The sequence below is a fragment of the Chroicocephalus ridibundus genome, chromosome 14 (genome assembly GCF_963924245.1).
Source record: "Chroicocephalus ridibundus chromosome 14, bChrRid1.1, whole genome shotgun sequence".
In the NCBI taxonomy this organism is placed as follows: domain Eukaryota; kingdom Metazoa; phylum Chordata; class Aves; order Charadriiformes; family Laridae; genus Chroicocephalus; species Chroicocephalus ridibundus.
The window spans coordinates 15358684-15373462 of NC_086297.1; the positions used below are offsets into that span (position 1 = coordinate 15358684).

At 41.2% G+C, this 14779-nt stretch overlaps 1 protein-coding gene across 1 annotated transcript in view; it reads left to right on the forward strand.

Annotated features, from left to right (window-relative positions):
* Positions 1 to 14779, forward strand: part of LOC134523526 (myosin-13) — a 36558-nt gene that overhangs the window by 13538 nt on the left and 8241 nt on the right. Inside the window, exons 18-30 of the mRNA XM_063352492.1 lie at positions 1121 to 1238; positions 2741 to 2864; positions 3728 to 3864; positions 5263 to 5518; positions 7383 to 7625; positions 9334 to 9510; positions 10179 to 10324; positions 10411 to 10501; positions 11287 to 11676; positions 12226 to 12352; positions 12763 to 12881; positions 13588 to 13784; positions 14278 to 14461. Coding sequence (XP_063208562.1) covers positions 1121 to 1238; positions 2741 to 2864; positions 3728 to 3864; positions 5263 to 5518; positions 7383 to 7625; positions 9334 to 9510; positions 10179 to 10324; positions 10411 to 10501; positions 11287 to 11676; positions 12226 to 12352; positions 12763 to 12881; positions 13588 to 13784; positions 14278 to 14461 — 2309 coding nt within the window. The remainder of the gene's footprint in view (positions 1 to 1120; positions 1239 to 2740; positions 2865 to 3727; positions 3865 to 5262; positions 5519 to 7382; positions 7626 to 9333; positions 9511 to 10178; positions 10325 to 10410; positions 10502 to 11286; positions 11677 to 12225; positions 12353 to 12762; positions 12882 to 13587; positions 13785 to 14277; positions 14462 to 14779) is intronic.

The following is a 14779-nucleotide window of genomic DNA, read 5'->3' on the forward strand; positions in this document are numbered from 1 at the left end:
TGCTCCACTGACTATAAATGAAGCCCAAATGGAAATGTCCACACTTCATATCCTAAAGTGAAGAAAGAGGAATCCCACTGGGGTCTTGACAGTCAAGAAGGTGTAAGGGGAGAATTAAAGAAACCTACTAAAAGAGAAAAGCATATTTGAATGAATGATTTTGCCAGATACAGCTGTCATTTTAATGTTCAGTTGGTTGTTTTGACAGAGGTGACTCAGAGGGAATCTTGACTTTTGCCGTTTAAGAAAAAGAAAAGTAGTACTCTGTGAGTGAAATTAAGGATGGTGAAGTGACGGAAGAGAAACTGAACATTTTCTCATTTTTAGCTGTTTTTAGGCTCTTGTGCTTGACTTTTCTAACAATTCCTTTGGGTAAGCCTTTATTGATTACACCGAAAAGATGAAGTTAAGGGTACGGACGATTCTGCGTGAATTAATGTCTCTAGCAGCTGATGGAAATTTCTGCATGACAAAGTGATTCCAAGAGGGTTTTATTCTGCCAGTTGTACTTTGTTTATAATACTTGGGAGTAAGACTTAATAATACAGTTGATTGTTATACCCAATAGATATTTTAGAAGGAGAAAGATAATTCTTCCAATTTTAATCAACTGTCCTCTACCAGCAGACTGAGAGCTTTAAGCAACCTGCTTATTCTTCTGTGTTGGAATCCATCTAGCTATCAAATCTAATCAAGTTTAATTATAGTCAATAGTTGCATGGCAGGTCCAAGGTAAAGTCTTACATAATGTGAAGAGCCGCTTGTCTAGTTGGTACATTGTGCTGCTCTACTTACAGCCAATGGTGATGCTGATGCTGTTGAAGATTTTCCCCCTGGTCTCCTAAAGCACTCTCCTGCCATTTTTGAGTAATGTGGCCTTATGCCTTTTGGCCATTGGAGATTCACAAGCACTGCCAGACCTAACAATCTTAGTAAAGCTCAGCCCACTGAAGCAGCTCTCTGCAACTTGTATGAACTGAAGGCATGTTCTGTCTTCCCTTCCTGCATCTTTAATCAAGAACTGGTTGAATTTTATCAAGGGAAGTTATTCTGGAATGCTAATACATATGAAGATTCCTTGGAAGAAAAGGAGAGTCATGATGAATGTATTTTGTTTAAGGTGAAATGGATCATTACTTGGTGATGCATCAGCTGCGGTGCAATGGAGTTCTAGAAGGCATTCGAATTTGCAGGAAGGGGTTTCCAAGCAGAATCCTTTATGCGGACTTTAAGCAACGGTAGGTCTTCAGTTATTACTGACTGTTAAAAAAGTAAACCTACCAGTAAGGTGACAAGTCTGGTGACATCATGGAGAGACACCCTCTGAATCAGACTAGATTAGTGGCATTTGAGGGAACTAAGTCATTAATACCAACTTAGGTCATTCCAGTCTTTTCCCTCTCTGATCAGACCAGAGATTTCTTGATTCATCAGAACCAGGTATCATTTCTAAACTGTAGTCAATTCCCGATGATTCAAAGAGATGCAAAATGCTTGTAGGGTAATGAATTAAATAGCATTATAGACTGTTCTTTGTATCCCAGAGTATATCTAGAAAAACAATACACATCAGCACAGCCTCCTTACAGTGTACTGACTAAGCATTCAAAAATCCAGGGCTTTGCTGGTGGTCTGTCACCGGCCTGTGTGCTGTGCCTTGTTTTCCTCATCTTTAAAATGGAGACAATTAAACTGGTTCATTTGAGCTCCATTGCTATAAAGGGCTGAATCAGAAATGGCTGCTGTTATAATTATATGTAACAGTAGCATCTTTCATGCTGAACTGGTGTGAAATGGTCTGAAAATGCTCTGCAACCTGACATTCAGTAAGGAATTAGCTGGTCTCACTTGTCAAATAATAATTTGATGTGACAGGTGAAGGAATCTATCCATAACGGCCATGGTCCAGAACCAAAAAATGCTTTATAGTTCCAAGGAAATGTGCTGAAGCTCAGGAGGAACTGCACTCAAAGTCTAAAACAAAGAATAAATTCAGTACACCATTATCACTGTCTTGATTTTACACATTTTCTTTCAAGATAGACTTGAGAATAAGAAGTGCTCCAATGTACAGTTACACATCCTCATTGATGTATCTGAAGAAACCCCTTTAGAAAGATTAGGTGGTTTTGCCCATGACACAGGATTACCTTAATCATTAAGTTACCTTGTGAAATGCTCAGATTGCTGTTAGCATTTACAGAATAACACCATGCCATTTTTAGTCCAAACTCAAGGATTCAGTGGTACAACTTGTAGGGACTGTGAGCAGTGCAAGATCTGTATTCCCTTTAGAATATAGCTGATTTTTGTTAGTAGTTTTAATTCATCTTCAGCTTTATTTTGAGTAGTGTTCCTCAATCAATGAATGATCAATGAAATCAATGAATCATCAATGAAATCAATGAATGATCAATGAATGATCAATGAAACAAGATGAGAAGAGGTTGACAAGTTCTCACTATGTCCTTCCTAATTCCTGGACATGCAGACATTCTTAAGTATACACATTAATTTTATATGTAACAACATACTGTGTTGTTACACAACAAAAAAATTCCTCTGAAGGGTAGACATGGCCCCTTGTCATCATGTTCTGTTCAGCCAAGACTGTCTGGATTTCAGATGGCATATTCAGCTCCTTTCAGATAGCTCAGTTTCCATATATTTTATGATATACGATGGATCCTATTTTCTTCACCCTGTTTGCAATCAGTCCTTGCAACTTGTCTTACCACAGGTATAAGATTCTTAATGCCTCAGCCATTCCAGAAGGCCAATTCATTGACAGCAAAAAGGCTTCAGAAAAGCTTCTTTCCTCCATTGATATTGACCACAACCAATACAGATTTGGCCACACCAAGGTAAAGTCCTTGTGGAAGAGTGGGTATAAATAATGACAAAAAATATATTGTTCGTTGAAAGTATTTCTTGCATATGAAATCAACCTTCATGATGATTAGAAATGAAGTACAGCACTAGCAAGAGGGGGTACAGAAAACTTGTCTGGTTCTGGGGGTATGTGTGAGGGTATGTGTGATGCCCTGGGAACATCACACTACCAGAATGACCCAGTGTGGCTGCAACTAGAACTAGTGATGCCTCTTTCTCCTGCCAGGTGAGAAAGGTCATTTATATCATTGCATGTTAGACAGGCTCAGACAAGTTTGGACAGTCAGACTTTTCAGGGGATTTAGGCGCACACACAGGTCTGTCTTCCATATCCGAAGCAGTATGAGGTGGGACACTGATCCTCTGATCAGCACAGCCAAGGCAGCACTATCTCTAGACAAAAACCTGGACACCTACATTACTGAACAGCCATCATCATGCATGCTTCTCAAGCCATCTCTAAGTCAGTTTGCAGAGAAAGTCTTGAGCCTGACATAGAAGGGTAGAGTACAGTGAAGAGACAGAGTAGGATATAGTACTGAGTTGAAAGTTAACTCTTTGTTTTAATAACTACTGATAAGCTAGACCTTTCACAACCTACTCTGGAGCAGACATCAAATAACACTGCAATAATGTTATTAGATTATACATAGAGTGACTTGTCATGGATCACAGGAACACTGAGGATATGAATACTGACACAAAATTTCTCTAGCTGTTAAAACTTTACTCTGCATGCATTTTTCCAAAACTGCCTTGTACTGCCCTGCATCAGCTGCCAATGGCTGTGTATTCGCCTAAGCCTCAAACTATTTGACCCTCTTTTATGTTCTAGGTGTTCTTCAAGGCAGGTCTCCTGGGACTCCTAGAAGAGATGAGAGATGAGAAGCTTGTGAGCCTCATCACTCATACACAAGCTATGTGCAGAGGGTTCCTCATGAGAGCTGAATTTAAAAAGATGAATGAAAGAAGGTAATATAAGAAAATACTAGCAGACCATAAGTCCAGCAATGCAGTGTACTGTCTCAGGCCAAAACTGTCCTTGGGAAAGACCCTTACTAAGATTAGGGGACACAGAGCAAGCACAAACTAATAGTTTCCTTGTTACGGCCTCACAAATTCTGGCAATGGCTATTTAGACTAGTATTCACTGCTAGTATTCACCTGAGCACTTGAACTTTCTTTTAGACTGAGGAAAGTCCCAGAGATTCCCAGGCAACATGCCAGAGAAGTTGGTCTGTTTTGGAGTATTTCTGCATGCAGCTGGACCATGATAGCGTTTAACCATAAACCTTTTCTTCAAGAATGCACTTAACCATTTTCAGCCTTTAAAGAACCCTGTGACAGAGATAGCCAACTGAACAAGTGCTAAGGTTTGTCTGTTTTGAACATGTTGTCCGGTAATTTCACTGGATCACATCAGTTTTGTAAGCGATGGCATATAATTACACTCTGCTCTCCTCTTTAATTTTCTTTCATGGCTCCATCACCTAAGATGAACAATTCTAGCTTGTACAGAGAAGGTTCTCCATACTTTTGACCATCCCAGATACCCTTCTTATTTCAGCTCTCTCCCTTTGAGATGGGATGAATCATGCAAATTTAGAATGTAGGAGTGGCAGCACTGAGCCAGCCAAGCAAACTTTCTCAAATGGTGTTGACAAGTGAAAGCTTTAGGGGGAGCAAAGATCACATAATTGTACAGGATGATCTGCCAACCACCCGCTTTTATTTCTAATACTCTGTAGTATATATTTAGCTCAGGGTCTTCTGGAGCCAGGGATAGTTTCTAAGAATTCAATACCTCTTACTGGATTTCTCTGCAAGGAGCTGTCTAATCTCCCCTTGAACTCTGGGCATCAACAACATTCTTTTGCGTTCAATACCATAAAAATTTTTCATTTTTGTTTTCCATTTCTGTCTTAATCATTTCTAATATGGTATTTGGAGTGACCCAAAAAACATCAAGCTGCTGTTTCCACAATTAACAGTAACTCCCAGATTTGTAATCTCAGCAGCAGTACTTCAAGGATGTCCATTTTCACTCTGGTATTCACCTGAGCACTTGCACTTTCTTTGAGACTGAGGAAAGTCTCAGAGATTCCCAGGCAACATGCCAGAGAAGTTTGTCTGTTTTGGAGTATTTCTCCCTCTTACAACCAGACACAGTTTTTGTTCATTCTACTGAACCAGCCATTCTGCAATCAAGGGCCCATAAATTATTCTGTTGTTAAAGCAAGGGAGGTGAGGAAAAAAGTCTCATGCAAAAGTTCCTTGAGGAAAATGCTGATGCCGCATGGCCAATAATCAGAGTCTGGTTGCAACCCAAGTCTCACAACCCTCATAAACTGTGTTTCCATATGTTTTCAGAGAATCCATTTATATCATCCAGTACAACATTCGTGCATTCATGAACGTCAAGCACTGGCCCTGGATGAAGCTGTACTTCAAGATGAAGCCCTTGCTGAAGAGTGCAGAATCTGAGAAGGAGATGGCCAACATGAAGGAAGAGTTTGAGAAAACCAAGGAAGAGCTTGCAAAGTCTGAGGCCAAGAGGAAGGAGCTGGAGGAGAAAATGGTGACCCTGTTGCAAGAGAAAAATGACTTGCAGCTCCAGGTTCAATCTGTGAGTAACCTCCAATTTCAGATTCACCCCACTTCCTCTTACTCTGCTGATCTTTCCCTTCTCTTTTCCGTTGTCCTTCATAAACAGGTATGTAACAGGGACAGATTCTGCACTGCTTTGTATCTGGTCTTATCATTTACACCTAAGCAAAGTGATTACAAACCACACATAAAACATTACCACCAGTATGAATACAGGAAATTCTAACTGGGTTCCCATATAAACCCACTTCACCATTAAGCAATCACCAGTGGAAGAATCAGATTTTCCACAGTATACACAATGTACTCCTAACAATGGTACCTGGTTCTGGATGAAATACAGGCTGTTTCCACATCTGCTGACAGTTATAATATGGAGGCAGGGCAGGGGTGCTTTTCTGTCAGAGACAGGAGTGAAACTGTGGAACAAAGGCTGGTTCTTTTCTCTGGAACGCTGCTGAGCAGAGACTGAAATTGCACAAGACAGGAATACTGTCAGGTATTAGAAGATGACAAGATATTATGTGGCCAAGGGCAGTCTGGTGCAAGTGAACCTGTCACTTGCCAAGTGCTTTTCAACCCGTTGGGTTCTGACAGGAGTCCTGTATTGTTTCAAGCACCGGGGCTGTAGCTGTGCATGCTGAGGGTCAGATTCATTACCTGAATCCTTCTTCAGAACTTCAACTTAATCTCACTCAGTTTTCTGAGCTTCTTTGTACCCTTCTTGGTACATAATGCTCTGTTCTCAAGAACCAACCTAGTTTACAAGCATCTGGGGCTTCGCTTTAACCCCTTTGTGGATGGTAAGCCAAAAGACCCAAGAAATGCAGGTTTAACTAGGTTAACTAACTTCCAACTTTGGATGCCTTTCAGAGCACTCAGATTTCAGACTTTAGAACATAAAAGAACATTGCTCTCAAGTGTGTTGTCTGACTCTTTCTTGACTCCCAGTTTCTCGCTCTTTCAGTACTAGAAGAGTCCTTTCTGTCTTCTTGCTAAGTCCCATTTTCCTGACGGAGTTTCTATCAACCCTGCTTGAAAAATTCCTCAAGGACCATCTTCTCCAAGTTTGCCTTAGAAGATGCACACTCATTACCCATGATGTTCATTGTGCTATGGGTTTCAGTCAGAATCTGAGAGAGAATTAAACGTACCATCTTCTGTTACTGCAGTGATGGCTTTTAGCCGTAACTCTTCTGTGAGGCAACAGACATCTTTTCTGGTATTCTGCCTAGAATACATCACAGTAGCATTAATTTAGACAAAACTTTATTTCTTAATCATGTGTCTCAAAATGTTAGTTATAGTAAAAGTTGCAGGCTAAAATTTAGGTCAAGCCTGACCCTGTCTTGGCTGAGAGAAAGGCTAGAGAATGATATGGTCAGCCTCATGTGAGTGAAGTGGGAGAGGAAGTTTGGGGAGAGACAGTCTGACCTGTGTCATTAGAGTTGGAGGAGCTTATTAAAGATAGAATCATCCAGCACTCTATGAAAGACTATTGAAATTCTATATGTTTTACAAATCCACATCTAAGCTCATGCTTCCATGAAAATTCAGTTTGCTACTCACCTATTCATCTCAGTGATTCCTTGCAGGTTTCTTGTTATAACTAAACCCTGTGAGTTTATTCCATGATATTGTAGCCAAACCATCTGACCAGCTGAAAGGAAGTGTCTCTACCATGGGATTATGGTTCACTTTCCTAAGCCATGACTGAGCAGAACAATTTCCTCATGATCAAATCGTGTACATTACTGTGATTCACAAAAGAAATTCTGCACTGACTTGTGCAATCAGTTTCCTGGAGATGGTGCTTGAACAACATATGTTGCCTTTTGTCATTTTTATGATAAACATAACGTGCCTTCAATATGTTGTGACAGGAGAGTGAAAACCTAGCTGATGCTGAAGAGAGATGTGAAGGACTCATCAAAAGTAAAATCCAGCTGGAAGCTAAAATTAAAGAACTAAGTGAAAGAATTGAGGATGAAGAGGAGATGAATGCTGAACTGACAGCAAAGAAGAGGAAACTTGAAGATGAGTGCTCTGAGCTGAAGAAAGATATCGATGATCTTGAACTGACTCTGGCCAAAGTGGAAAAGGAGAAGCATGCAACAGAGAATAAGGTGATGGAGGAATTAGTGAATTATTCTTCCCCAGACATTTTTCCCAGACAGTTAGTTTTCAGTATTGTGGAAAGTTGCAGCCATTCCTACATGCTCTGAATGGAAGTGATATGTGGCAAGGCATAGGAGAGAGGTGCTGACACTTAATCACTTGTGACAGAAAATTTTTTGTTAAAATTATAACTTCTCCTTAGGAAAAATATATCTTCTGTGACAGTTCAAAAAGAGTTAAGAGGTTGCTATGGTGCTTGATAGAGAATTTACATATTTGGCTATTTGCAGTCATAAGGAACCAGTATATTTGTGTCTCCTGTGGATAATGGAGGACTAGTATGTTTGTGAGTAGCTCAGCACAGAATGGCTATGCTGGTCCTTTCTCACATGCATTGAGGAGAACTGATTTTGCAGATGTCAAATGTTTTCTTATAATCCACTCATATTTAAAAGCCCAGGTCTCAGCTAGGATGGACATCCTTTCCCTCCATTGACTTGACGATACGATGAGAGTTCTTCCTGACTTCCAAGGTTCATGCTCTCAGTGTAGCAAGGAGAGTCTGTATCAGGTGCTCATTAACTCATTTATCTCCCAGTAAAAGCACAGGTCTCTTTGCATACATCTCAACAATCAATGTGAAGAGACAGAATTGAGATATGTATGTTAGAATTCAAAAGCCCACATCTGTGGTGACAGTGTTCAGTCCTGCGGTGGAGACAGTACTAGCAGAGATGTAATTACAGCCCTGAGGTTCCCTTCACTGCCATCACAGAAAGCAATAGGTTTGCAAATTGCAAGGAAAACAATTCTAGGTTTGCAATTACAGATATGTTGGACATTTCTATACTAACACTTAGAGGAAATCTAGCTGGTACGGGGTATTAGGATGAGGGAGTGTCTTATAAGATCTCCGGGCCATACAGCTAAAGCACTTAGCAGAGTGGGTGTTCCTTAACCATCCATCCAGGATAAGGATATCCTTATCCTTATCCCTATCCCTACTGTCAGGCTTTTCCCTCTGAATGAGACAAATGGGAAGCAAGGATCAGACAGGCTAATGCACAGCACCTGACATGTTTGAGATAAGGTTGCTGGTGTGCAATGCTCTACTGAAGTACAAGGAATAAGTTTCCAAGATAAAACTAGAAGAGCTGCCATGTCCAGCAGACCACTTAAGACTTCCTGCCCTAAATATGTGATCACCTGTTCCAAGGGCATAAGGTTCTTTTTCATGTTACTGTGTTTCATTGACTTTTATGGACAAATTAACATATCCTTGGCTGTGCTCGGCACTTGATATCTTTTTAAAGAACCTCACTTGCTGAGAATTTACAGCTCTTTGCCTAACAAATATATCACATACAGGAAATATTTTTTTTGAGCAAGAACAACTCAGAGACCTTTTGTAAATCCCAGTGGGAAAAGCTGGCAGAGGCAAGTGAAGACCTAGCACATGTTCCAGTATAGAATTCAGCAGGATAGGGCTGGTAATCAAAAACAATTACAGCAAGAATTCCTACCATTGCAGGACCAGAGAGGTCTGACTGTCAGGCATGACACTTGTTGCTACCCTCGTCATGAAAGATGTAGACCTTCTGTGGAGCACATTTTGACTACATCCATGCAAGATTTTGCAAGGGTGCACTCACTGTGTTCTCAGTCTGTCATTTCTCAAGGCACCCCCTCATAGTATGGATGCTGGCTGTCTAACAGGTTAAGAATCTTACTGAAGAGATGGCAGCTCTGGATGAAAATATTTCTAAACTCACTAAGGAGAAAAAGACCCTCCAGGAAGCCCACCAGCAGACGCTGGATGACTTGCAAGTCGAGGAAGACAAAGTCAGCACACTCACCAAAACCAAGACCAAACTGGAGCAGCAAGTAGATGACGTAAGGAAAAGTTTTTGGGTTTTGTGGGTGGATGCTCTGACAGATTAGAAGAGACTAGAAATCTGTAGTTGGGAGTATAAGCAACATCTAAAGCAGCCAGGGCAGCTTTAGTAATTGCAGCTCATAAATCACTGCCAGTTGACAGGGTATTCCGTAATCCAGTACATCTTTCATCCTTCCCTGCCTGTTTAAACTATGTTCATCATTGGATTTTTCAGCATTGCAGACTTTTGTGCCCCATTTTAAGCAATTAGCTGGAGCAGTATAGCTGTAGCAATTTGAAGTTTGCTGCAGAGTTATTTGTGGTCTCTTACTGTGCAGTGTGGATATACTCCAGGAATTTATGAACACGGGGAATTTGTCAACATTTAGCAATCTATATGCTAGGAACTGCAGCCACTGGAAAATTTTAATTTCTGTATTTTTCAAAAACTTGCATTTCAACTGTGCACTGACAAGCCACGGGCAGCTTAATACCTGAAACCAAATCGTAATGTCAGCTTTGATCTTGCATCGAGAGTGTAGCAGAGATGGAGATGAGAATTATATGCAGGACCTGATTGTTTTCTCTATTCATCAATTTCCACCTTTAGTTAGGTTTTTAAATCAAGAATAGTTACTTTCAAAGTATAATTTACGAGTTTCAAAGTATGTTTTATGTGTGTTAGCTTGAAGGGTCTCTGGAACAAGAGAAGAAACTGCGAATGGACCTTGAGAGAGCAAAGAGAAAACTGGAGGGGGATCTGAAAATGTCTCAGGATTCCATCATGGATCTGGAAAATGATAAGCAACAGATGGATGACAGGCTAAAAAAGTATTGCACTGACTTTTTTATGCTCTGAATTCTAAAATTCAGATTTATCTTAACCGTATTGAATTTGCATTCTTGTTCTTTAACAGAAAGGATTTTGAAATTAGCCAGTTGCAAAGTAAAATTGAAGATGAGCAAGCTCAAAGTTCTCAGCTGCAGAAGAAAATTAAGGAGCTTCAGGTAAAGTCTAAGAGTTATTGATATTTTTAGTAGCCAAGCACAACTTCCTAAGAATTACTTAATATTTAGTCTTAGACTGTTCTACATGAATGGAACTATTGCATGCACGAATAATGAATGCATGAATAAAACTATTAACCTGTTCCCATCTCAGGGCACTTTTACAGCAGCTCTCGCCTCTAATCATACATAACTATGTAAGAAATTTCTTAAGTGAAGCTTGTGGCAGACTTTGAAAATGGATCAGATACAGAGTTAGAACAGTAGTGAAGCCACTGAGTATGACTTTTCTAAGAAAACAACAGAATGTGAAATAATCTGTCATGATCAGGACAGAGATCACCTTCTAAATGCAGAGCCAGAAGACATTTCTCTTCAATGCTATTATTCCATGGTGCTTATCTCAAGGTTCCTTCCGTCTTCCTTCCTGATGGAGAGAGGACACTGCTTTGTTTTGGCCTGACCTTTGAGAAATTTCTAATAAACTCACATTCCTTTACATTTTCTGGTGACGCATCCCCTATTTCTTCAGAAAAATGAATTAGTAGATCCTTCATAACATAATAAATCATTATGAGCGGTAACATAAAATGAAATATCAGGTTTTATATTCACTACTGTTCCAAAACTGAATATTGCACATCCTAGGACACAATTCAGTGAAATTTTTAGTGGTGTTTCACTCTGCTGATATGAATGGATGTGAATGTTTGCTCTTTATTCGTTAATGATAATTTCAAATCTGTCTATTCAGAAGTCCTCATTTAACCAAATAACTTTCACAGGCTCGAATAGAGGAACTGGAGGAGGAAATTGAGGCTGAACGTGCAATCCGTGCAAAGACTGAAAAGCAGCGAGTTGACCTCTCAAGGGAGCTCGAGGAGATCAGCGAGCGCCTGGAAGAAGCAGGAGGAGCTACCGCAGCTCAGATTGAGATGAACAAGAAGCGTGAGGCAGAGTTTCAGAAGATGCGTCGTGACCTCGAAGAGGCCACGCTGCAGCATGAAGCCACGGCTGCCGCCCTGCGGAAGAAGCACGCAGACAGCACAGCTGAGCTTGGGGAGCAGATCGACAACCTGCAGCGAGTGAAGCAGAAGCTGGAGAAGGAGAAGAGTGAGCTGAAGATGGAGATTGATGACTTGGCCAGTAACATGGAGTCTGTCTCCAAAGCCAAGGTTATCATAGAATCATAGAATCTTCATGGTTGGAAAGGACCTTTGAGATCATCGAGTCCAACCATACACACACCAAAAAAACCCCAAACAAACAAAAAAACCCACCACAATCAAACAACCTACAATCTCTGCCACTAGAGCATGCCCTGAAGTGCCAAATCCACACGTTTCTTAAACACCTCTAGGGATGGTGACTCAACTACCTCCCTGGGCAGGCTGTTCCAGTGCCTGACCACTCTTTCAGTAAAGTCATTCTTCCTAATCTCTAATCTAAACCTCCCCTGCCGCAGCTTCAGACCATTTCCTCTGGTCCTGTCATATTTCACCTGGGAGAAGAGGCCAACACCTACCTCTCTACACCCTCCTTTCAGGTAGTTGTAGAGGGCAATGAGGTCTCCCCTCAGCCTCCTCCGAGCTAAACATGCCCAGCTCCCCCAGCGTCTCCTCATATGACTTGGTTGCTGCACACGAAGACAAATTTCTCATGACTACCATTGATTTTCTGAACAATTAGATGAGCTGAAGGATATGCTTTCTATCTCTTAACAGAGCAATCTGGAAAAGATGTGCCGAGCTCTCGAAGACCAGTTCAGTGAAGTCAGAACCAAAGATGATGAACATATGCGACTAATTAATGATCTGAACATGCAGAAAACACGTCTACAGACTGAGAATGGTTTGTCCCTAGATGAAATGTATTTGTCCTGTGCCAAGTACTTAAATATGCTGTCTGACCGCCTGTGTATTTTGTAATATATTCATCACTGGGTGATCTGAACAAAACTCAGACTGTAGAATTTCCTCCTGGTGGCAGTCATGAAAATTCCATCCAAGGAAACATAAAACCAAACCAAAAGTGGTACTGTCAATCAAATGAATGAGTTTGTGGTCCGTTCATCCCCTTTCCTTTGATGCCAGCACAACGTTTATCTTTGATAGCTTTCCCCTACTGTTGGGAATGAAATTGTTACTCTCCCTTTATTTTACCACGTTGTATCTTGTAATCTCTTTCCATATGGCTAGCTCTTCTCATTTGTATGTTTTGTCTCATATCTCTGTCTAAAAAAATACATGCTTTGTCATTAGGTGAACTTACTCGGCAACTGGAAGAGAAGGAGTCCTTGATTTCTCAGTTGACTCGAGGCAAACACGCTTTCACTCAGCAGACTGAAGAGCTGAAGAGACAACTAGAGGAAGAAAATAAGGTAACTGACTTGTTTTAATTTGGACCGACAAATTGTAAAATAAATCAATGAGCTGAAAAAATAAATGAGATTTCTCCTCAGAGAAAGGTGAAGACATAACAACAGTAAAACTTTTGAACATTGCCTTGGAGTATAACATGCAGAAGAGACACTAGACATTAAATAAGGAAGACAGTTTAAGCACTTCTTATCATGCTTTCTGAAGTTCAAAATCTTGAGCGAAGTGAATGAAAATAGCTCTCTGTGCTTACCTTACTGCTACGAGAAATCCCTGAGGCAAAGAACACAGCAGCAGCCCAAAAAAAGAAAGAGATCAGGAGTGCAGATGTACCCTGGGTTAGATGTGACAACACAGTTTAAAGTTTCTTCCAACTTCAGATAAACACCAAATTCTACCTGAAAAGCTTGTGGGGAAACCTCTTGAGAGATAATTCCCACCTTGACTGTTGCTGGATTTCCTGTGCCTTTGCCTGAAGCACTTGGTGTAGGTGAGTTGGAAAGGCAGTATCCCAGACGAGACTGACAAGCACCTGATCTTGCTGAACAACTTCAAGTCTGAAACATAGAGTCCCTAACGTTACTCACTTTGCTCCTTCTGTTACTCTAGCAGTTGCACACGGGCAGTGAGTTGTGGAGGTTTTATTGAAATAAATTAAAAAAATCCAGTCACAATGTGTTGACAACTTGTATACTTTTAACTACCCAGGCCAAGAACGCCCTGGCCCACGCCTTGCAGTCTGCTCGCCACGACTGTGACTTGCTGCGGGAACAATATGAGGAGGAGCAGGAGGCCAAGGGGGAGCTGCAGCGTGCCCTGTCCAAGGCCAACAGTGAAGTGGCCCAGTGGAGAACCAAATACGAGACGGACGCCATTCAGCGCACGGAGGAGCTGGAGGAGGCCAAGTATGTGTAGGGATGGTCTGGAGCAAGTAGAAGGATATTTAAATATAAATGTGAGAAGGAACTGAAGGAAACCAGAACATGCTTGTAGGGAGAATATGCAGAGCGGCATGCTTTGTAATGTGCTAGGAGTAGAGCGTTTAAAGGAGGAGGAGTAGAGGCTTGGGAGTGTCTACAGAAAGGAGAATTCCAGTGCATTAACTACGGAGTTACTCATAGTAGCTGAGAAATTACATTCTTTGCCAATACTGAAATGTGTTTCTGGTTCCTCTCTATATTGGTATAATCTACCCCTCGGGTAAGTATTCTCCCAGCCTATGCACCGCTCCAGCGTGCTGTCTCATCCCAGGCTCTTACTGGTGCTCTCAGCCCACACCATCACAGCTTTCTGTGTTGCGCTCTCTGCCCATCTCTCCCATGCCAAACTCCCTTCCTGTCCGTTCTCTGAGAACACCAGAATTTTCCTTCTCTCAGCGCTGATTGTCTCATCCTGCAGAAAGAAGCTTGCTCAGCGCCTGCAGGAGTCAGAGGAGCAGATTGAGGCTGTCAACTCAAAGTGTGCTTCACTGGAGAAGACAAAGCAGAGGCTGCAGGGGGAAGTGGATGACCTCATGATTGACGTGGAGAGGTCGAACGCAGCTTGTGCAGCATTTGATAAAAAGCAGAAGAATTTTGACAAGGTTCATTCAAAGAGCCTTCCAGATCTGAACATTGTTAGACATTTGATAGGCCAGGCCAAAATCTTAAATTATGGACGTTCTGCACTCACAGTAAGATAAATTACGTTTTATCTAAAGCAAAGCTATGGTAAGGAGCACATAATGGGACGTATGGTAATGATAACGTCACAGTGTGAGTAACCCCAGATGACCACAGCAAACAATAAAGTAGCTTTCTGATAGTTTTAAAAAGCATGAAGTCTTTGCAAGGGAGATTGGGAGGATCCATATCTAGTCTTTAATCAAGCAGACTGAGCAAATATTCATATGCAAGCTAAC